This window comes from Caloenas nicobarica, chromosome Z (genome assembly GCF_036013445.1).
Source record: "Caloenas nicobarica isolate bCalNic1 chromosome Z, bCalNic1.hap1, whole genome shotgun sequence".
Classification (NCBI taxonomy): domain Eukaryota; kingdom Metazoa; phylum Chordata; class Aves; order Columbiformes; family Columbidae; genus Caloenas; species Caloenas nicobarica.
Genome location: NC_088284.1, coordinates 12048483 through 12072803, shown reverse-complemented (window position 1 = coordinate 12072803; position 24321 = coordinate 12048483). Strand labels below are relative to the sequence as shown.

At 37.8% G+C, this 24321-nt stretch overlaps 1 protein-coding gene across 3 annotated transcripts in view; it reads right to left on the bottom strand.

Moving 5' to 3' along the window:
- Nucleotides 1-24321, bottom strand: part of RFX3 (regulatory factor X3) — a 112522-nt gene that overhangs the window by 47641 nt on the left and 40560 nt on the right. For all 3 annotated transcript variants that reach the window (XM_065655889.1, XM_065655887.1, XM_065655888.1), the window contains exon 2: nucleotides 6237-6361. In XM_065655889.1, coding sequence (XP_065511961.1) covers nucleotides 6237-6353 — 117 coding nt within the window. In that variant the 5' untranslated portion in view covers nucleotides 6354-6361. The remainder of the gene's footprint in view (nucleotides 1-6236; nucleotides 6362-24321) is intronic.

Genomic DNA, 24321 nt, shown 5'->3' with positions numbered 1-24321 from the left:
CTTCACAGTAAAGCACATATTCAACATATTATGATAGGTTTTTAAGTCTGACTCTAGAAGTATTTATTCCTCTTGAGTGACTCAATTCTATGACCTTTAACCAACAGGAGAAGGGGAGTCATTGTTGATAAGTATATTACAGAACACCAAAATGATCTACTTAACCTATACAGTGAGAAAACATCTTGAAAGCAGGCTTTGTTCTTAAAACCAGTAATCTGTCACCTGCCATGTGATGGATATGCTCAATTTTTCTGTTCTAGTAGTATAGCTGGGGAAACTTCATGGAAATTATGCTGCTGTCAATATGAATTCCATGTTCTTGTCCAGCCTCCTACAACATGCACTTTGTTCCCTATTCACACACACTGGATATGTCTTAATCCCTATTTAAAACCCCATGCTGTTTTTCTATTAATAAAGGAAACGTGATTTTTGTCCCTGTAACCTGCACACTGATAAAATGGAACTCTACTGTATGTACAAACACAACATTAAAAACTTCCTATCAGTAAACACAGGTCACATTCCCATTCTATACAAGGTATTATATTCTCCCATTATTCTTGGATACAAGCTGCTACCATTTCAAAAACAACAGATTCAGCACAGTGCAACACCTTTACTGTAGAACTGAGAGGATACTGCAGCGACAAAGTTGTACATACTATATCAAAGCTCAGTGGCTATTGGACAGGAAACTGAAAAATTCCAAAATGTGTTTATATTCTGACTTGGAACAACAACAAAAATTAATTAACCATAAAACAAAATATCAAAAATTGATAAAATTAAATTTTTCATTGATTAATTTCAAATTTTCAACAAATTTTATATAAACTCTTTAGTAGCCTACTATGTAGTACTACTAGATAAGTCATTACTGTTTCAGTAAACAAAGAAACTTATTTTTAAAATCAACATTTAAGAATGGGTACACTACACTGCTATTAAAACATCTTTTCTACTTCTGTAGATCAAAATGTTTTCCCTTTAAACTTTTACAGCGAAGTTCAATACAAAAGGGCCACTGTATTAGGTTAATTTTTCCCTAACATAGTAATAAAAAAGACAGTTTATTAAAAAAGTTATTTTGCTTTAGCTTCTCAGACACTCAGTACTGCTATGGTTAAACTGATTATGGGACCAAGAAAGCTTTAGTCACTACATCATATTGCAATGTACATAGCAACCTTAAAGTAGAGAAAGTTAGAGGTATTTTTCATGTCAAAGAATGATAAACAAAATAAGTGAGTAGCCTTTAAGATGGACTTGTTAACAAAAATTCTGCCATGCTGAAAATCTTTGTTATATATCTCCAATACTAATTTTATTCCCTATTTTACTTCACTTTGGGAAAAATGTTTTCATGAGAATTAAATCTAGTGCCTCTGGATCATCTTTTTAATCTTCAACAAGAAGAAATTAAATGCATATATCTACTTTCTAAAAGCACAAAATTATTTGTGTATAGGTTGTTTATGAGGAACCAAAAGACCACCAAACATAGCTTTTGTGGAATAAAAAATTCCTCTTTTCTATTTATCATTTTCTCGTACCTTTTCTTAAGCTGTTAAAGGAATTGTATCAGCTATGTTCTTCAGTATCTGGGGCAGAGCAGAAATTAGAGATCACAGAAAGAATATTCAACAGATATCTAAACCTAAATGGCATTCTTGTATTTAAAAATACTCCAAGAATTAAATAGTTTGGTGGAAAACAGAGAACACAATGAAATATTTCTTAAAGAGTGACAACAGGCAAGTTCAAAAATTTTATGTTCCAGGGTGGACTGGTGAGCTAGTCATGGTAATTGTTACTATTGTCTGGCTATAAAGCAGAAAATTAACTGACTTGTATAGGAAATATTGAGTTAAGTAGGGTCAAGACAAGATCTTTCACTCCTTTTGCTTCAGTGATTCTAGCCTGAAATAAATAACTGGACTAAGATTAGAAGTAAGCAACTGAAATGTTCCAGGAGAAGAAGAGGCTAATGAAAGCTTATTTCAAAATACATGTGTAATTATAACTACTAGTTCAAGGGGAAAAAAAAAGAAAAATTATATTGTTAATTACACTACCTCAAAGGAACAAATGAGGGACTAAGTTACATTATATCTATGAGTTTGTCAACAGAAGTCCATAAAAGCACACTGATATACAGAAATTACATTGAAGAATAAAAACAAAATTTAAGAGACAATTTTGATTTCCAACAAAAAGTGCTTATGCTTAAAGTACTACTAAGCAAAGAGTAGAACAATAGGGCAAAATATAGAAGGATTTTTAAATGCCATTTAAAAAAGAACATGTAATTATCCACAGTGCCTGAGCAAATGACTTGAATGTGCATAGTTTTCTGTTCTCAGAGATAAAAATTATTTTTGTATGTTCATTAGTCTGGATTACTTTCGGCAACCAACATATAAATAGCACATGCTGTAATATTCTAAGCACATTCATATTTATATAAAGGCTAATGTCAGTTCATGATTATGCTTTTCATATGCTAAACATGATTTTGCATTAAGAGCAATTTTGATCAGCAGAAGTCTGTATCTCCAGTTAATGATACAATGCTTTGTGAATGCAATGGCCATGATGTATGGTAAATATGCAGAAATGCTTTGTTCAACTTCTGATGCATGGATATACTTTTATAAAACAGATTATATTTGCAGTTTTATTTCTCCAATCATTCCACACTGCATAGCATAAACTGCAAAATGAAGTTAATTTTGAATCCTCAGAAGCTTACTGCACTGTGATAAAGACCGCCTGTTGAAAAAATGATGCTACATCAGTGAAAAATTCCTGTTTCGGGGGAAGCAAAAGACTAAGAAAATTCCTCAGGCTATTAAAACTGAATTTGATTAAACTCCCACCTTTTTGGCTTTAGTCTTGTTGCTTTTTGCTTACATGTGGACATGTTTGTCCCCTTACCATTCCCCTCTATCCCATCTCAACAGTGACAGCTGCTGTGCTGCATGAAACCAGCTGCCACAGTGCCACTTTTACCAGATGGGAAGCCAAAGTTTCCACCAAAGGTACTTTTTTTTTTCCTGTTTTTGGAGTATCACGGCAGACTTTCATGAGCTCAATATTTATACTAGTTATATGCAAATTAGGGAATTGTTTTAACTGAAAATATCAAAAGTTACTATTTCGCTGTTTGCTCAAAAGACAGGATGCTTCAATAGAAACTGCTGTACAAAAAAGGCTCTCAGTCCATCCTTCCACTTATTCAGAATTATTCACTACAAGTACTAATACATTACTGTAAACATAATATAGAAGTTTCAGCTACACCAAATTGTTGCATATATAGACACTTATGTTATAGCATCTTTGAATTTAACAACAGTCAAGTGCCCTATTGTTTTAGTAAAGCATACTCACAAGAGCCTATAATTCAAATGTGAATATTCACAGATATTTTGGATACAGCTGACAGTATTATGTCTTAAAAACCATGGGAAAAAACCAAAAGTATATCTCATATACTATGCACCTAAAACCTTTCTTACAAATTTCAACACCGGTAACTTCAAATCTGCAGAAATAATAAGCACTCACTCTGCCAACGGAAGTATGACTTTATGAAATTAGCACTCTTTCTATGATTTTCTTTAGGCAAATTCCTATCAAATGTACATAAAGCTAAAATCAGCTTTAAGCAAATGCTACCTGTACACAAATAATTCCTCAGGGCAGAGCACACCTACAATTTCTTCAACACAGTGATTGTTTCAGCGTTTGATACTGCTCTTTTTTTAACCCCACAGTTGAAATTACCTATCCCACCTACATTCTTCATCGCATTTCCTGCTGACATACCACATTTACATCTTTACTCTTCCCTTTCTCCTCACTTCACATCCACTTCCATAATGTAGCTTTTCTCCCTACACAAATCTCCCACCCATACCATGTTTTAATCACTGTAATACTGTCTGCATCGGATTTCCAAACATCCTTGTTACATCTTTAATCCCTCCAAAATTTTGGAGAAACTCCTTTTCCTTGACTGGGTTGATCCCTTAGCTTTCCTTTCTGAAACATTGTGCCAATTCTTACAGCAGGTGTTAAGAGTCAAGTGGAAAAATATAATCCAATATCCCCACAGAGAAAAATAACCCCAAATAGTGATGGAGTATTCAATTAAAGGGAATACTCAAAAGCAGCAGTACTAAAGGAGAGGTATGTAAAGTTGATCAGGGACAGTTTTACATAGACAGTGCAACAAGTTTTTTAAAAATCAGTTTCCTGTTCTCATTAAGGTATAATCAAGCAAGAAAAAAACCACGAACTACTCTTGGACTTCTGTGTTTTGACAGGAGTATTACATTAATAGAGGATAAATGGAATAACTTCAGAAAAGATACAGTCAGTGCCAAAGATTAATGTATTACTTATGTGGGAAAATAAGGAGCCAATTCTATTCTAGAAGTTTTCAGAAAGGTAGAAACTTTGCAGAAGCAAAGTGTGTGAACACCAAAGCCCTGCTCATTCTTCATTTGCTTGCAACAAAACGAGAGCAGAAATGCATGGGAGATCCTACCTTTACAATTCAATCAATCCAATGGTTAGAACTGCAATACTATAAAGTATCCTATATGCCACTAATTGCTTACTAATCCTCAAACCCTCATACTGCTCAAGTACTTCACATGGATAAAATTCAGTATGTAATATTAGACCATTGTGTGTATATCCTGTTTGCTTAAAATAAGCAACTGTGTAGCACTACCAAATTGCCACCTTTTAGCTGAAAAGATGAAATAAAGGAATAACAAAGAACAGATCACATGAACTACGTCTATGAAAACATCTGTCACCATGAAATAACATAAAAATCGCACAAATTATCCAGATCTTATTTCACAAAGAAGAATAGTCTTGCACTTCACAAACCTTATAAAAGAGTTAACCAGCAAAAATATATGAAGATTAGCTATGTTCAAACATCATGGAAGCTTCAATTAAAAACCAACATAGTATTCGAAAGCCTCTATCCTAATCAACATCCAAGTAAAAAGAGAGAGAATTATTTAACAGTCTGAACTCAGGAGAAAATACTTCAAAAAATTCTTGTTTCACAAGTGGTGAATTCTAAGCAAATACACAAAAATATTTATATACAATTTTACAAGTCCAAATTCAATGCTTTTCTGAATCGTTTTTTTTTAAAAACAAGCATGCATCCTGAAAGATACATGAAGATACAAGCAGAAGTAATAGTAATGGAACTATGAGGCACTATAAATTGAGTCTGTACATCTGAAAACAAATGTTAGTGAAATGTATGTGACTGTGGAATACATATATAAAAACGCACCACCTGGAATTTTAGAACTAAATGAATGCTGAAGAATTTAATTGAGGGAAATGTTCTCCACTGGCACAAATTATGCCATTTATTAAACTATGTTCAGTTCTCATATTACTGATTCTGAAACTGTGAAGTCAGTTGTTGGTGAAAAGTGGCATCAGATGTCACCCAGAGTACCTGTCACATGGACAGCTCATTTGTGTATAACAAAAAAGTCTTATACAGCTGTCATGGCTTTCACATGCAGTCCATTTTCTGCCTCCATACTTTTCCTTTTTTCCTCCCTATTTTATTCAGCCATCACTCCTTCCAAAGCTTGTGTGTGCTGCATCGGTGAGTGACTGTCTAACATAACAGAGATCTGCACGGTACTGGCTGCCACAAAAGTCTTCTTACTTACCTGGCAAATGCACATCACTAATTACCGATTGTCATATCAAAAATACTTCCATGACATTGTGCAAAGATCTGCAGGGAGTCAAGCCTAGAGATGCAAAGAACAGTACTTTTCATTTTTACATTTGTACTGCACTTGGATGTCCAAATGAAAGGAGAAATTATACAGCAAATAATATCAAAATATATTATTTAAAGCAAAAAATTGTGAACATTCAGTAACATAAATTAAATTTCTACAAGCTATTACATGAATTCCATAATAACCTTCAGTTAGAAACATGTATGTGTACTACTGGTGCTTGTCAGATGCTGTAGTTAAGGAACAGATCCTGAAAACAGCTTGCCTTTCTCCAGCTATTTTCATTCCAGCAAAATAAAGTTGATAAAAGCAGAGCAAAAGAGTTCATTTAGCAGTCCTGTACAAAACCAAGTTCTTCACTACATTGTGAAGAACTATCCTTCCCGAATTTTTTTTTTAATCTTCCCAAAACTTAAGGTCACCTACCTGTTGCTGAACAGGTACTTGCTGTACTACCTGTGTGGGCACTGCTGCCTGGCCAGCCACAGATGTCTGTAAAGTCACAGTCGAACTTGTATCTGACCCAGTCTCTGATGTCTGCATTGTGATCTCTGAATAAAAGTAAGAAGTAAAATAAAAAGGTTAGTGCATTTTTTTTTTGTTTTGTCACTTATATTAGCACACTAATTTGTCACTTATCTCTATTTGGATCTCAAAATTAGCTAATACCAATCGTGGTATGAGCCAAAAGGTTTTTCCCCCTACTAGCATATGAGTTAGTACAAGTGGGTTTTTACTTTACTTTTATCTTACCTATATTCAAAATATCTTTTATTTACACGTTCAGAAATATATAACACTTCTCTGATTTTTGTCACTTCAGGAATAACTCAGAAAAAATCAGCAGCAAATCTTCTCTCAGCTTGAAAAGACCTGGTCATCATTCAAAACTGTTTTTTCTCTGGTTTACTGAATTACACCAAAAACTCTAAACATTCAAATTCTAAGTCAAACTTCTTGCAGACCACAGAATGAAGGCCTGTAATCTGGACAGCAAACTCTGAAAAGCATTTAATGAGCCGCAGTGACAAAGCAATTCTAATAACCTTTTTCAGTAGAAAGTGTTAAAGCAACCTCTGTACTTAAAATCTGAGAAGAATAAATGTTTTGGCACTAAAACCATATAGAAATACACATGCAGTGGAAAAGTGCCTAGGATCGGAGCCCTGACATCTAAAGGGAACAATGGAAATCTGCACAGAATACAGAAATGGTTTGAGAATTAAGCAAAATGTCTTACAAAGAAAACTTAATCAGAAAGACAACCAAGGATGACTTATACCTTATCTTCACAGGAAACACAGACTGGGAACTACAAAATTCCTCGGTTTTGCACAGCAGAAATAACAATACAATTGACTGGGTGACCAACCAAAACCAAAATTAATTCAAAATCAGGAATTAAATTAAAAAGAAAAATCTTTTAAGGAATGGATGATTAACATGTGAAAATAATAACCAGATGAGGAAGGTTCACCTGGTACCTTCAAAACAGAAGGCTGTATGCTTCTGTGAAGAACTACAACAAATACAAATTATTAGTCTGTAAACCAGTCTGGGACCTAAAAATTTTACTGCCTTTAATGTATATTGGCTACAGAATGCTTTGGCAACCTGACGACTTACATCACTCCATCATTATCATGCATAATAAAAGAGGTTTATGTGAAAAAAAAAATCTGTAAGTACTGAATGAACTATCAAGTGATTTTTCAGTTTAACCTAACAAACCCATATGGCTGACAGAGAAGAAACTAGAGTTTAATTCCACCCCCACCCACTCCCCCAAGGAAATAACAACCTCTCCTCAAAAAACCCCTTACACTATTTTTTGAGACAAAACTATAACAAAAAATTTGTCTATTCATGGGCATAACAACATAGAGTAGGAGGAATTCATCACTGTACCAAAAAAACTTCAGAGCCTCTCAGAAAATACAACATTCTCCTTGCTTGAAAACTGAACCAGCTGCAACACCAGACTTTCCTTTCAAGGCTAGGATCCACAGCAGTTTAAGCTGATTTAAAGCTGGGATTCTGCAGTCGCTCCCTCCAACTACGTCTGACTCACTTTGCTGACCTGGACAAGGTCGAGAAGTGGGCCCACATGAACCTCATGAGGTTCAACAAGGCCAAATGCAATGTCCTGCACCCAGGCCAGGGCAAACTCTGGTACCAATTCAGGCTGGGGATGAAGGCATAGAGCGCAGCCCTGCCGAGAAGGACTTGGGAGTACTGGTGGATGAAAAGACAGATAGGACCTGGTAATGTGCGCTTGCAGCCTCGAAGGCCAATTGTATCCTGGACTGCATATGAAAAAAGCGTGGCCAGCAGGTCAAGGGAAGGTGATTCTGCCCCTCTACTCTGATGAGACCCCACCTGCAGTCCTGCGTCCACATCTGGAGCCCTCAGCACAGGACAGACATGGACCTGCTGGAGAGGGGCCAGAGAAGGCCATAAAAATGATCTGCTGTGAGGACAGGTTGAGAGAGTTGGGATTGTTCAGCCTGGAGAAGGGAAGGCTCCACAGAGACTTTATGGCAGCTTTTCAGCACTTAAATACAGGAAAAGACTTTTTAGCAGGGCCTGTTGTGATAGGACGAGGGGTAATGGTTTCAAACTAAAATAGGGGAGATTCAGGCTAGACATAAGGAAGAAATTTTTTACGATGATGGTGGTAAAACACTGGCCCAGGTCGCCCAGAGAGGTGGTAGATGCCCCATTTCTGGAAATACTGAAGTCCAGGCTGGACGGGGCTCTGAGCAACCTGATTTAGTTGAAGATGTCCCTGCTTATTGCAGGGGGGTTGGACTAGATGAACTTTAAAGATCCCTTACAACCCAAACTATTCTATATTTACTGTAAATTAGTAAATTTTATACATTTTTTTTGCCTACAGAAAATGCTGTACAAAATCCAGAATAGTTACTTAAGACTAAAATCATGCTACAGTTCCAATATCAGTCCATCCTAACAGAAAACAAATAGTTTTTCCCTTAATTTCAATATTAACGAGAACATTTAACTTCCAATAAAAATATCCAGAAAGAAAATTTTCTTTACTTTCCAATATGCAATCATTTTAAAGTTTCTGCAGATAAATTAACACAATATTGTGCCATATAAGACATCCTTAAGTGCACTAGACCAAACTCATCCACTATGTAATGTGTGAGCATAAATAAACTGAGTCAGAGATTTAGAAAACTATTTTTTGCAAAGGCAAAAAAGGGAACTTATACTTCATATACATATGCCTAAACATGTATGTATAAATTATAACCATAACAGTGACTATTATTCCTCTTGAAAAGAGTCACATCATAGCACAACGAGATACCAAGTACTTTCTGGAGTTTCAAAAATGTTACCAATGCAATAGACAATGGCAACATTCCTAATGGAATACTAGTGAGTGGAGTATTTCAGTTTTATCCTGAAACACTGTAACCATTTTCTAAATTTAAGTAAATCATGTCTCAGTCCTTGCAGAGCAAAATATCACTGCTAACAAAAGAGAACTTAAGTCATAAAAAGATCAACATCATAAAGGAAGAAATGTAATGAAACTGTCTTTTAAGGAAAAATATGAACTTCAAACTACACTTAACTGACTTGTAAATGATCTTTCACTTAATGAAGTAAAAATTTTTAATAAATAAGTACTCCTATTTAGAAGTCAAAGCCAACTATTATTTAACAAAGTCTAATTCCTATATATTGAAATTATTTAGAAAACAATATCTTTTTGTAGTTGCTGTTTTCCACAATCACACGTAAAGGTCATTGGGGAAATGTTTTATGCATAAGTACTGAAAAATAAAGAGAAGAAAAAAAAAGTGTAGCATACACACGGTGCTGTTTGGTCAAAAGAACAGTTCTGCCAATTAAGAATTTAAAATTTTTCAAAAGCATCAGAATAATCCTATGGATATGTCTACTCACTTAGGGATGTACCTTCACCTTAAGGTATTAAACATCTGTACTTAGTTCTCAGCCCGTTACCTTTGACTTGGAAAATTTCTCCAAAAGTGAAGTAAAAAAAAGAGCCACCTTGTCTGAGCAAGCCTGCACTCACCGTCATACATAACCCAGACAAAAACATCGAGAAGCTAGCAGAATAGTGGAAATCAAAAGCTAAATGCTGAGCAACCTCCTAAATCACCTCTCTGCTATAAAAGCACTTCCAGTCAGCTTCTGAGCACAATTAAATAGGTCAGTTTAAGCCACCAGTTCCAACAAACAATCCTTTAAGATACTGCAGCTCTAATGGGAAACAAAAGTGAACAGTTGAATAGAATTAAAAGACATTATCTGATACCAGCCCTTAGCTTTACTTGGCTATATGTTGGTTTTGTGGTAACAGTGTACAAACATGTCAATCACTGGAAGGGAGCAGGAACACCACTACAGTCAAACACAGTTTTGACTGGTGAGAGACTGCTCTGCATTGCCATTTATCTGTTAATTGCCATGTTACATCTCAGGCAGTACGTGATCACTATAGCTGCTATTCAAGTTGCTCAAGAAACCAGAGCCAGGTACTCCCATTGAAGAGAGGAACATAATGTGTTCACTTCCTTGTGGCAGTTGTCACGGATTGTGCCTGGCTGACATTTGCATCAGCCCTTTAGGGAAAGGCAGCAGCTTCATTTTGGCTGTAAACCAGCTGTCAGTCACTGTGGAGAAGCTCTGGGATGGGCAGACTGCAAGTGCCAGTGCCAGCCAACAGTCTGCTGTTAGGCACTGAAGGATGCTGAACAGGAATAGTCAGGAGTCAGACATTCTCTGCCCAGTCCTGGAAGTGACCATGTCCCGAGATACATCAGGATACATGACAGGAAATCCAAGGTTAGGTGAGAGAACACCCAGAAAGTTAATGGAGAGACCCCAGAGGACCCCAAAGCACAGCTTGGGACTATCCACAGTACAGCTGGCACTGCTACACTGACCTACCAAACTTCAGGCTATGTCATCCCATCCACAGGATGGGGGAGCCATGCAACCTGTAAAATGCACATACATTTTTCGTTAAAGTTTTCTGGTGACCGAGTGCATTTTATCTCCACACTGTCAATTTGGTGAGAGCCCTGTATTTAAGTATACAATCTGATGCACTTCTCTAACTCAGAACTGTAATACACTTTTATTAATAATCTGATAGACAGGTTAACTGACTTAATATTAATTTATTCAAAAGTGTTTAGGTTGCTTCCATTATTCTGCCTAAGTCTCTATCCTAAGTGCAGTTCTTTGCCATAGCGCAATACACAGTATAGATTCTTCCTTGTAGATGCCATACAATATGTTTGATAGTCAAGCTTTTTCATCTTCCTATTTACTGGAAGTTTTTCTAGCACCATGTTAGTGAAGCAGTCAGGGTAATTCTTTTACATTGTATCAATACTGAGCAGTTACATTAATACATTTTTATAATCTAAACAAAGTCTCACTTTTTCACCGATACTGCATATATATAAAGGAACACGTATATTACAACAGAAAAGACATAATTCTTGCCTAATGGGACTGTCAGGTGTATGACAAGCAACAGATAAATGTTTGACAACGATTCTTTTTACTCTGGCTAATTAAGCGGTTGGACACACCCATCTGTTAATGGTTTTGCTTTGTATGTGAATGTAAGCTAAACATGCCACATTCTGAAAGAAGGCTAATTAACCCCTCCAGGTGGGAAAAAGATATTGCCCAAACCCAGCTGCTGAATGTGACAAGATTAGTATTTCTTCAGCCTAATGGGCAGAACACAGGCAAACCTACTACGCTGAAAATTACCCCTGTCCTGTATAGTCTGTGTTATTTCATGTTGTCTGCTAAGTTCCCTAAAGACATTTTAATACACTCAGATTCTGAGCTGGAATCCGTCTTCTAGATGTGAAATATCAAGACTGAATGGTTAGAGTCTAACTTGATCCATTACTTATCAAATGTGTCAGATTTATGATTACTGCTTATTTTGTTCCTGGACTACTTCACCCTGAACTAATTTACTTTTTTTAAGCTACCAGTGTTTGCAAAGTTTAGTTCAGCTCATACGCTTTATTGTCTAGATCAAATAATGTAGCAAGCTTTAATTCAACGCAGAAAATGAAAGCCTGTAATTTACTTTCAAGTGCAGCAGGAAATTTCTTTTTTCTCCTCTAGAAGGCTAAATAAAACATCACAGAAGGTAAAGTGAACTAGATCTCATAATCACATGCAGTAATAGCAGGCTTTTAATGGTCAGAATAAAAGGCTAATCTTAAGATTGTATCTATTTATAATGGTGCATCACCAATACACTCATTAAGAATTTCTGGCAACATAATTTGTTTCACAATAAAGGAAAACTCAGAACATAAAGTTTCAACAAGTAATGCAGAATGCTTGGTTCCTGAACAATAGTATGAATGGAAACAAGTTTCACTAATACACTAGAGTTTTAGATAGGAATTAATTTTCAACTTTTGTGTAAACAAAAATTTTATGAACAATTGCCTTCAAACAAGTGATGTTACGAATTCGAAGAAATAATTGATGTGCGTTAGTAGTAAAGCATAAGGCAGTTTATACATGCTATTCACAGATAAAAATATATACTTTAAGTAATTTTTAGATACTAATGTATTTTCATGTCAGAAGATCAGTTTCTTACTGGACACTATTTGATTGTTTGTCCTCTGCTAAGATTTTTAGGTATACCACAGTAGACAGCTGGACTCCGCTGATAAAAGGACTAGTTGCTAAATATTCCAGTTAGCAACGTGAATTTCATTATGTTTTGTTCAGCTTTTCATGGATTTATGGAACGAATAATAGTTAACTGAATGGCACAGAATGAAGTATATAAGATGATTCTCTGGATTCACATATCATTTGCAGTACAAAACCTATAACAGCAGAACAAGAAGGGGAAGTAAAGAGAGACACACTGGAAGGGACCAATGTAAGTGGCAACTCTTGGTAACTCCTCCAGAGAAAGTTCATAAGATCAAAAAGCAATGTCTTGACAATCAGATTACGAAGTACCTAAGAAGAGTACTAGTCAACAATTGTCATAATTAAATTTCATCTCTCCAGCAGATTATAGACAGAATATGGATGGTTAGGCTGAATGACTGCTTTATCACTCTCCCACTGTGATCTACCTACTAATTTTACCTGCAAAAACTTCAAAATTGTATTTACTCTTTGTGGACAATATATCAATATATCAGCCCTACACATCAGTACACACCAGCAACAGGATTACATTCACAATGAAAGGACAAAACAAAACTTCTGAAGAGTTTTTGTTGTGACAAGACAACACAGGAACTTCCTTGTTGGGATGGGTATTTTGTTGTGTTTAATTGGAAATAAGTTTTGACAAAATAACTAATTACAGAATATTTCTGTATGTTTAGTGTGCTTTTTACGTTAATGTTTACACTACTAAGTCCGGTGTACTACGGCTTGTAAGTTACAGTTAGTCAAGTGTTAGCTACCCAAAATTGTATTCAGGTGCTTTTCCTATACTGAGGCACCTGTCTTTAATATATTAACATAACTTCCATAGGCTGGGATAAGCATGTACTTGATCTCCCAGAAACGATTCTATGCATAATGATAGTTACAATACCAAACAGAATTTCTAGATTGAGCCAAGATTTTACTCTAATGTACCACTGATATCAGCAGAATTCATTATACAGTATAACATGTATAATACTACTTCTTCACACTTTTCAAAATACTTGACAACAAAATGTAGTTTCATGAAATTTCACCCTATTTGTCCAGGGCAGTGTGGGAACATAACATAATACTTCAAGCACTGATAATCACCAATCAAGGCACTTTGCCTAACAGCCAGTGCTTTCTGATGAATGTGAATTCAGGAGCACAAACTGTACAAAACAGTTTCTGTCACTTTTGCATCAATTATACGGCTCTGAAAGATTTAGATTTAGATTTTGTTTCAGAAATGAGTTCTGTGGTAGTTTTTTTTCTGCTAATACAATATTGTGCTGCAGTCCTTTCATCAAAAAACTGCGAACCTAATACTAACAAAAGAAAGGGAGAAAAATTAATATGAAAATGGAGGTGGTATTTGTTTTCATCACAAAACAGATCAAAACATAAAATGAAAAAGTCAAAACATTATAGCTGGAGACACCTACTTTATTAACAGAATGAGCAATATTTATCAGAAGTAGTTTCTCTTTTCTGTATGTTATCTCCGTGTTACAAACTGTTTGTGATGCTTCCAGTGTTACTTTCACTGAACCACAGTACAATGGAAATATTACATTCTTAAAAGAATCAGTGTTTCAGTAGTTAGTAGCAACCAACAAAACTAAGTCTATGCTAGAAAATTTTACTAATATGTCTATGTCAAATAGGAGTGTTTAAAGAAAAAGAGAATCACATCTTCTGACAGTATTATACCAGCTTTTGGATAGTAACTCTCCACTGCTCCTACTTCTACCAGATGATACACTTTTTCTGACTTATCAAGATGTAGAATACTGGTCTGAGAATCGAGAATCTTAGTTAAAAACACTGTTGACACACTGGAAGTTATTTGGAGAAGAATGTTCTAAATATACCAGGGTTAGAGTCTGGAAAGCATATAACAGAAAAGATGAAGAATTACTCAAAATCCATTCAGCTACCAAATGCAGAAATTACAGTTATCCTTTATCTATGGAAATACCAAGGAAGGAGGTTTCAATAAGAATGCAATAACACTGACACCAGTAAATAAAAATATTGGCTTAAAACAAACAAGCAAGCTAAAGCAAATCCTTTCTCTGTTGAACTGGGAGACATGCAAATAGGCTTACAAGCTTTTTGCAGGGATAACTATATGTAATCTGCTTAAACAACAAATGTACTAGATAAAATCTCACCAGTTTCTCCCATCCCTATATTCCTCAGTCTGTGATGTTATTTTGTGAATGAAAGATGTATGACACATGGGTCAGCAGATGAGTTAGTGATTACTTTACCCTGCTAAAGATGGCGGGACTGGATATATCTTTAAGTTCCCTGTAGTGTGAAGGCCTATTTGTGACACATATCTTTTTATTCTTTCTCCCAGATGTAACGCTGCTTGCTTTAAAACAGGTAAATGAAAAAATCTTGTTTGCCTTACACCCAGACACCTAAAAAGACTGTTTGAATTGGAACAGGAAATAAAGTATTTTGTCTTATTTGCTTGCTTGGCATAGTCTACAACTATCTGAAGGAAATGGATCACTGGAAAGCAGTCTGCAAATACGTCATATCCCTCTGAAGAAACCAGAATAGACCAACACCCATGAGGTTCCCAGACTGGTCTTGGCCCACACAGAAGTGTTCAAATGCCAGTGACAACGAGTGGAGCCTGGGGAAAAAGAAAAAATGCCCAGTTTCATTCTAGCTTTCTGTGTCAAAGAGCTCATAAGCCTGATCATCTTGACCTCAGAGACTAGGAACCATCAAAGACTATGGCCATCAGAGCCAACAATAACCATCAGATTTATAGTACCGTAAGCCTATGGCTTAGTTAATGTATCTGATTAATGCTTGATTCTTAGCTTTTAACAGACTAATTGGCTAGTAGTTGAGCATATATAAATGCTTGCCTGAAATGAGGAGATTTGGTTGGTGCCTCTCAGAATATTCCCTTTACAGCAGTTCCCAATTACCTAGCAATAATAGCTGCAACAATTCACACCACAGCTGTACCAGGAAATCTGCTTAGTATGGTGCCAACTCACTGCAAAATGGAGAGGAAAGCACTGGGAAGGCAAGATAACTCCGAACTACAATGCAACTAAACAGACTTAAGATGTCAACACACAGGGAGTATCAAGGGGACAAGGACACACAGTTAGTTGTGTCCAGATGTAACTTCATCATACTCATCTATATATTGTTATTCTGCACCTGACAGCTGTCTAGCCAAATAACACTTGCGTGTCCTTATACCTTCCTCCTAACTTACCCTTCTGTTCTAACTTACCTTTAGCCTTGTTTATGTTTCTGCTGAAAGAGCATCTGAACAACAACAAAAAAAACCAAAAGAAGGTTAAAGTTACATAATATTAGGTTAGTGCAAAAGGAATTGCAGTTTTTGCATTGTTGAAATTTGCTGTCTGATATTGAAATATATTCTTAAATAAATGTGGTTATGTTATACATCATTTTAATGCACTTTTCTCGCTTTATGGTTTTTTACTACTGACTTATTTCTTGCTGTTTATTTTATATTTATTTTAGACTATTGGAATGATGTTAGACAAAAAGCAAATTAGGGTGATTTTCTTACTCGAGTTCAAAATGGGTCCTAAAGCAGGGGAGACAACTTGCAACATCAGCAACGCCTTTGGCCCAGGATCTGCTGATGAACGTACAGTGCCGTGGTGGTGCAAAAAGTTTCACAAAGGAGACGAGAGCCCTGAAGATGAGGAGTGTAGTGGCTGGGCATCGGAAGCTGACAACGACCAGTGGAGAGTAATCATTGAAGCTGATCCTCTTACCACTACACGAGAAGTTGCTGAAGAACTCAACATCAACTGTTCTACAGTCGTTCGGCATTTGAAGTGAATTGGAAAGGTGAAAAAGTTCGAGAGGTGGGTGCCTCAGGAGCCAACCGAAAATAAAAAAAATTATTGCTTTGAGTGTTGTCTTCTCTTACTCTACACAACAACAACGAACAATTTCTCACACAACAAAAAGTGGATTTTATACGACAACTGGTGATGACCAGCTCAGTGGTTAGACCGAGAAGAACCTCCAAAGCATGACCCAAAGCCAAACTGCCACCAAAACAGGTCATGGTCGCTGTTTGGTGGTCTGCTGCTGCTCTGATCCACTACAGCTTTCTGAATCCTGGCAAAACCATTCCGTCTGAGAATCTGCTCAGCAAATCAATGAGATGCACTGAAAACTGCAATTCCAGCAGCTGGCACTGGTCAACAGAAAGGGCCTGATTCTTCTCCACGACAATGCCCAAGTGCATGTCACACAACCAATGCTTCAGAAGTTGAACGAATTGGGCTACAAAGTTTTCCGTCATCCGCCATATTCACCTGATCTCTCACCAACCGACTGCCACTTCTTCAAGCATCTTGACAACTTTTTGCAGGGAAAACACTTCCATGACCCGCAGGATGCAGAAAACGCTTTCAAAGAGTTCATCGAATCCCAAATCATGGATTTTTACAGTACAGGAATAAAACTTGTTTCTCATTGGCAAAAATGTGTTGACTGTAATAGTTCCTATTTTCATTTAAAAAGATGTGTTTTAACCTAGTTATAACGATTTAAAATTCACGGTTCAAAACCGCAATTACTTCTGCACCAACCTAATACTTGAAATTAAAAACATTCCAAAACGTAGAAATGTGTTCTGCTCAGGCACACTAATTAAAAAAGCACCAGAAAAAAAGGTAAAAATTATCTTGGATGAGTTACAGAATGAGCTAAAGTTTTGCGAATTGAAATCACTCCAGTGCACAGCCTCTTTACTAATCACATTCAGACACAAATTATCTGGAATGCTCTGGGCAGAGCATGTGAACTCCTCTTTCGCACCAGAGCAGTTAACTCAGACCTGGAGCTTCAGTTAGCCCTGAACACTGGCATAGCTTCCTGATCTCTGTGCTCTATCATGTAGATGTATCCTCTGAACTACCATAACTGAAAAGCATTTTTTGAACTATCTCAAGGAAAAAAAAAAAAAGTTTTTGGTGTAAAGAGTTGACCAAATCATTCACAAGAAGGTCTGGAACCCAGAAGTTTGGAACTTAAAACAGAAGAATTTTTTAAAATTAGTATTTTGAATAATTTCAGGTCCTAAACCAACAGCAAATTGGTAGCTTGGGACTTCTTAATTATCAGGTGGCTTGTATGTTTTTAAGCCATTTATCAATGGACAGCATCCTTCTCTCTTTTTAAGACTACTTAAGACTGTCCCTGGCTTGACAGCATTTGCTATAGTAGAAAATTTGTCCCTGGCTTGAGAGCATTTACTACAGTAGAGCATTTGTCTCTCAAGATAATTTGAAAGGTTTCTTTTATATTGCAAATAGAATTTACAAGGACCGAACTGTTTAATGGATTGACAGTGGGATATATGTTAATTTATTTCTATACAATTTGAAAGGCACTATTCTAATGAAAATCATAGATTAAAAAAATCACAGATAAAAAGATTCACATATGCTTTATTTGTGCTGGTATCTGTAATTATGCATGACGTTAACTTGCTTCACTGAAACACATACACATTGAAGTCTTTCTGATCTCCCCAAACAACCTCATTGTAACACGTATTAAGTGTTGACACCTTAAAAACTACTAAGTATTTAGATTCAACCAGCACTCTGTAAAGAAAATGGGAAGTTAAAAGATAGATATATACTTGCAGCAAAGAAGACCAACAGCAGCCTTGACTGTATTAGGAAAGGTGTAGCCATCAAGCACCACAGTTCCACACTTGACACCCCATCTGGAATGCTCTGTGCAGTTTTGGACCCCCAGTAAGAAAAATAAATTACAAAATTAAGTCTAGCTGAGGGTCACCAGGATGGTCCGGGGCCAAAAATATTCGATGTGGGAGGAAGAGTTGACCAAACTGGATTTTCAGCCTTGAGAAGTCTACATAATGTACAATTTCTTGAAGAAAAGATGCACAGGTAAATTGTTTGCCTCATAAATTTCATGACACGCCTTTATAACTTCAGAAAAGATGCATCAAACTACTTTTAGTGGTAAATAAGATTATTCTATGGTTACCAGAATTTCTCTGAGATAGACTCCCCACACAGTCAGTCTTAAAAGGTATCAGTTTCCAGATGAGGTGTATTCTAAATGCTAAAGATGATGCTTATGCTGTAGCACAGTAACTCTAATTCTCAAGTACACCGGTAATCCAGTATTTTTGCTCAGACAATCTAGACCTCAATTTAAAAAAAAGCAAAGGTGGCACTTAAGCAGACTGCCTAGATTTCTTAATCCAACATAAAGAATGCTAACGATGTTCTTTCCATAACTCATTTATCTCTTAACTCATCTAATATCTTGGTGAACAAACAAATAAATCAGTAGCTACTGAATAATACATTAACCTATACTCATGTTAACTAGCCATTCTGATGCTTAGCCATTGCTATCTTCTAGTAATCAAAAGAGTGGAGATTTAATCAGAAAATCTGGAATGTTTTTGTTTCTTATAAATAGCTTTACTTACACTTAAGAAGTCCATACATGGAAAGTGAAAAATACCGATGGACTGCAGCAGCTGACAAGATTGGTTAAGGACAGAATGCACTCAAAATCAAACTAAAAGAAGTTACTGACACTTTGGTTCCGGATTCTACTGCACTTTAAGAATTAAAACAGTTTGTCTGCATCAGATGCACTGTGCTGTACACAAAATAATAGCGGGCACAAAAATGATGCCCCAACTGCTCTCAACAGTACAGTTATTTAGCATAGAGAGACATAAACACTACAGCCCCTTCTACTAAGCTACAAAGTAAGCAAAAACTATCAATCATTATATGAGGAGTTCCTTGACAGCAAAACAAAACTTGCCTGTCAGATGCTACATGATTAGCTATGTATTTTAAGCAAGTTTGCTGAAGTGTTACTGCTCACAGCATATAAGCCAATGCAGCTATTATGTTTACATTTTCATATCTGAGATCAACTGACAGGTACCACACTGTCTACATCATACCTAGAAATGTGATGATTTTTGATTTCTGGTGAAGAGCAGCTTTCCTTTAATTCTGTGGAGTGTGACTCAAGTTTCTTCTACAAAGTAGAAAAAAGTCCTGAGCTACCGCAAGATTTATTTTCAGCTTAAGAGAGTCAATATTGATTTGCTATGTTGCATTGTGTTATTCCAAAGTTTTCAACACTAACCCCAGACCAAATACTTATTTTGTCTTTGTTCTAATTTTCTAAGTGAAATACTAAACAGTTCCCTGTATTATGATATCAACCAAACAGAATTACCTTTTCTATTCTAAGAAAACAAAACAAAACCAACCAAACAAAAACCCACACAGAACTCTGCAACCATAATTAAGATACTTACAGTCAGTTAAAATGTCAGAACCTAGTATGTTCCCAAATGATTCACCATTTTTGGTAAAACAAGATAATGACACAACTACCTCAATCGCTTTGAGAAGGCAGGAGAAATAAGTGTAGTTCAACTGATATCATATATAAAATAAGCTCAGCGACAGTACTTGAAGGAGTTTAAAAAATGGGCAGATTCATGCTCTGGTTCCTGTTAATTTTATTTTCATTATGAACATGTTTGCAAAGAAGTCAAACCTAAATGGTTTATTCACATTTGAAATGTCAGGGCTGCTTCTTAATCAAAGAAGCAGCCAGTCATATCTGCTACTTTTTAACTTACTGTATTTAAGCACTTCAAACAAAACAGAAATTTCCTTTTGAAGCGCAAATTACATGAATCTAGAACACCAGGATGAACTGCACACTTATCAAACAGTACAAGAAAATACACTAAAAAAACACTGATGAAATTTTCTTCCTTTACTTACTAGGAGGGACACAGTGCATCTTCTAAAATAAGAGAACGCCACAATCATATCCTTATCCAAGTTCTGTGATATCTACAAGAATCAGGGTTTTTCTCTTCTTTCCCTTCCCATCTCTCTGCACACCTTCCCAAGATTCTCAGGTTCCTGGACAAAAGTTGTCTACTCTGCAGAAAACTACCTGCATATTGCTCCCAACTCAAACCTCTAAAATTCAGTAGTTCTGCACTTTGAAAAACAATCCATTGTATATTTTCCCTCTTGGCATCTGAAATGTGTCTGAAATGTGCCACATCTTATACCAACAGAGATAATTCACTCCTTCTCTGGTCTCCATTTACAGATGGTGCACACAAAGAAACTACTATGCAGTTATCACCTAACCAGATACAGCACATTAGGATGAAAGGAGGTGTCTGCAGTATTCACTGCAAGTTGTGTGTGACAAAGTTAAAATCCTTCTCTCGGCCTTTGCTGTAGGAGCAGCAATTTGCTTTAAAATATAAATAAATTGCATTTATTTTATATATCATAAATATAATCAGTTGTCACACAGAATGTTAAAAATAAAAATTAAAAAAAAAAAACCAACACCAAATAACAACAACACCACCAGACAAGAAGTTCTGTGCAGAAATAATAAAAATACGTTTCTGAATGACAGGACAAAAAGAATGAACAGGAACATTTATATAAATGAAACCACGTAACCCCTTCAAAAATTTATGAAGTCATTTAAAAGTTGCCCTCTCCAAGTTAGTTAAAACAATTTCTAAGATAATCCGGATTTTTACAATAGAACCATCTTTATCTGTATAACACTGAATATTTAAACTTAATGTTGGTAGAGTTGGATGCCACATAACCTAGACTCTCAGTATGCAAAGGAAATACTTTCGTGTTTAAACTATTAACATGTATGGGGATATGCAGCACAGATTCCACCCTGAATTTATGAAACACCCCTATACAATCTCTCTTGAAAGAAACTAACTTGTAGCAAAGATCCTCAGCTGTACTACACAAAATATTGAGTACAAGTCGAGGGACATCATGATCTTTGCCCTCTCATCAGCACTGGTGAGGCCACACCTGGAGCGCTGTTTTCAGTTCTAAGCTCCTGTATTGGGTTCGCATGGAAAGGTTTTGGTAGCAGAGGCCTACAGGGGTGGCTTCTGGGAGAATAGAAGCTGCCCCCATGTCAGACAGAGCCACTTCCAGCTGGCTCTAAGATGGAGCCACCGCTGGCCGAAGCTGAGGTAACCAGTAATGGTGGTAGCACCACTGCAATAAGATATTCAAGAAAGGGCAAAAAAAGCTATGCCATAGCAGTTGACAGAGAAGACTGAGAAAATGTGAGAGAAACAACTATGCAAGCACCAAAGTCAGTGAAGAAGTGGGGGGAGCAGGTGCTTCAGGTGCCAGAGCAGAGATTCCACTGCAGCCTGTAGTGAAGACCATGGTGATGCAAATTGTCCTCCCACTGCCCATGCAGGTCCACAGTAGATCAAATATCCATATTCTTGATAGGCAGTGGTTGGGGCACAGCCCCAGAAATTCCTGTGCTGTCACCAGGGGTCACTTGTGATGGACACAACCTCTCTGCTGTGTCCTGGTGTATTTGGTCCAGGCTTCCTGCAAGTGCACACGCACAGCGTGCAACCTCCGGCCGGACTGCAGCCCTTCTCCACTTTCAGTGCAGAGACTTGGCTGGTGCAGGTGCTGCGACAGGTCCTACGCGGCAGCTGTTCCAGAGTGGTGGCCCTGAGGTGGGTGCAGGGGCCCTTGGCACCTCTGAAGGTTCCCAGCTCCTCGGCCTTCCCTGGCCATCTCCTGCAGGTACCCTGTGCTGGTTCAAGTCATGCTGGCTGGCTGGGGGCAGTGCAGGGTGTGCAGGGTCCCGGGCTGGGGAGCAGTGTGCTCGGGGGAGACAAAAGGGGCAGGCATATGTGGAAGGCAGCCCATGGGGCTGGTTGGCCACTTTCCAGCCAGCGAGGAGACCCTTCGGGAGGCCCTTGCCTGCCCTCTCTCACCACTTCGTGAGGCTTCTTTGCTGTTCCGCTCCTGGCGCCAGAACATCTTTGCATATCTTGCAACAGGACGTGGTGTCGGGCGTCGAGGAGGCTCCGCAGCACAGCTGCTCTGCCATGACGGGCAGCATGAACCAGCTGCAGTGGGCAGGGCGGCGAAAGGCAGCAGCTGATGGCCTTGCCCCACCTGCCTGGACAACGCGGACAACGCAGCCTACGCTGATTCCTGCTCCTGTGCCTTCTGCTTCGGCTGCCTCCAGCAGTGGGCTGCCCAGAGAGCTGCTGACCCGCTGTGCTTCAGCCGCATCCTGCACAGGGTGAGGGCGGATGGCAACTACCTGGAATAAATGGTTGGATCATCCCCCCGCCGGCAGAGGACTGCGGCTAGGCAGAGAGTGCCCAGCAGGTCCCCACAGCGACGCTACCACTGCGCCCAAGGCCCAACACCAAGGAGCCCATCGCTGCTGGTAGAAAGGAGCCTGCGGGGAGGGACCGAGAGGTCTGGGGGACACAGCTCCGAAGACCGCCGACACCTCTGCATCCAGCCAGCCCTGCCCATGGACCTACCTCACACTCCAACATGCTGGCGCTGCAAGCTCAGCTTATTTGCTTTGTGGACACTGAATAAGGATCCAGAAGCTTTTCAGAGTGTGTGTCTTTCAAAATCATTTGGTACACTGCACGTGAATATGCTAAACTGGCTGTGGGGGTAGGTGTAATTTTACCTCCTTCTCTAAAGATAACAGTTTGACTTGCACTACATAAATCATTACATAAAAAAGCTGTCATTTACTATGCCAAGAGAGACTGTAAAAAAAAAAAAATCATCCTGTGCAGTGTAACTCTGCTGCACCTTTTAAAATGAGCCATAAAAAGCAGAATCAACACATGTAACAGTCCTTATGCTTGTAACACAGCAACCTGCCGAGATCTACTACACTGTGCCAACTCCATATACTCTACTCCTTGTATTTGTCTATTCTGAATGATAAGTTTACAACAAAGCAGCTACATAAGTTAAACCAGGTTTACAAATACATAGATTTTATCAGTGAAATTAGTTACTGTAATGATCCATGAAAGCAATTTGGCTCAGAGTGGCAGACCAACAACAGAGACATGCTTGCGTAATAAGTCTAGCATCACACTTAAGCTGTACTTAGCAGCAGTGTCATGTTTGGAAAACTACTGCACATCCACCATGTCTGCTGATACCGAGCATCCACCACCGGCACAACCACCTTGTTTCTCTTAATGGGCTTTCTTGGTGGCTTGCATAAGGTCCAGGTATCCTTATTTGCAAGACAAGTTGCCACTTGGCTCCAGTTCATATCAAATCATGCCATTTAGCAGCTTCTAAAAGGGATTTATATCCTCCAAGCCTTCCACCTCCCCAGGAGCACAGCAAATGTATTTAAAGAGAAGTGGCAGCATGAACATTTCTATTGATATGCCATTACTACACACATATAATAAAACACTTCACCACGATTTAATTCATGCAGAGAGATATTTTATTAACTGGTTATGATGGATGTCAGTCATTGGTCAGGCCTTTCCAAGCTCTTGTTGTGGTTTTTTCTGCTCCTCTGTGAAAGCCACTGTCTTTTCTTTGCTTGTTCTTTGATTGCTGCAGGCCCAGACAGGAACACTTCTGTCTTCTGCCTCCTCAGCTAGTCAGTCAGCTGGAGCTTTTTAAAATGTTCTGTAAGGACATCGGCCTAAGGATAAGGAAACACATATAGCACAAGCCTGTACCTCACAGTGGTGTTAAAGGGAACTGCAAGGTTCCACCAGAACAGCAGGCAAAGGCAGCTCCCAACAGCACTTGCCCTTTCTCTGTGAAACCTACCTAGAAATCATCTTCCTGATTTGTAGGCCTGTCAGATGGCTCCTCTGCTTCATGTGGTCTTTTTTCAGGAGTCCTGC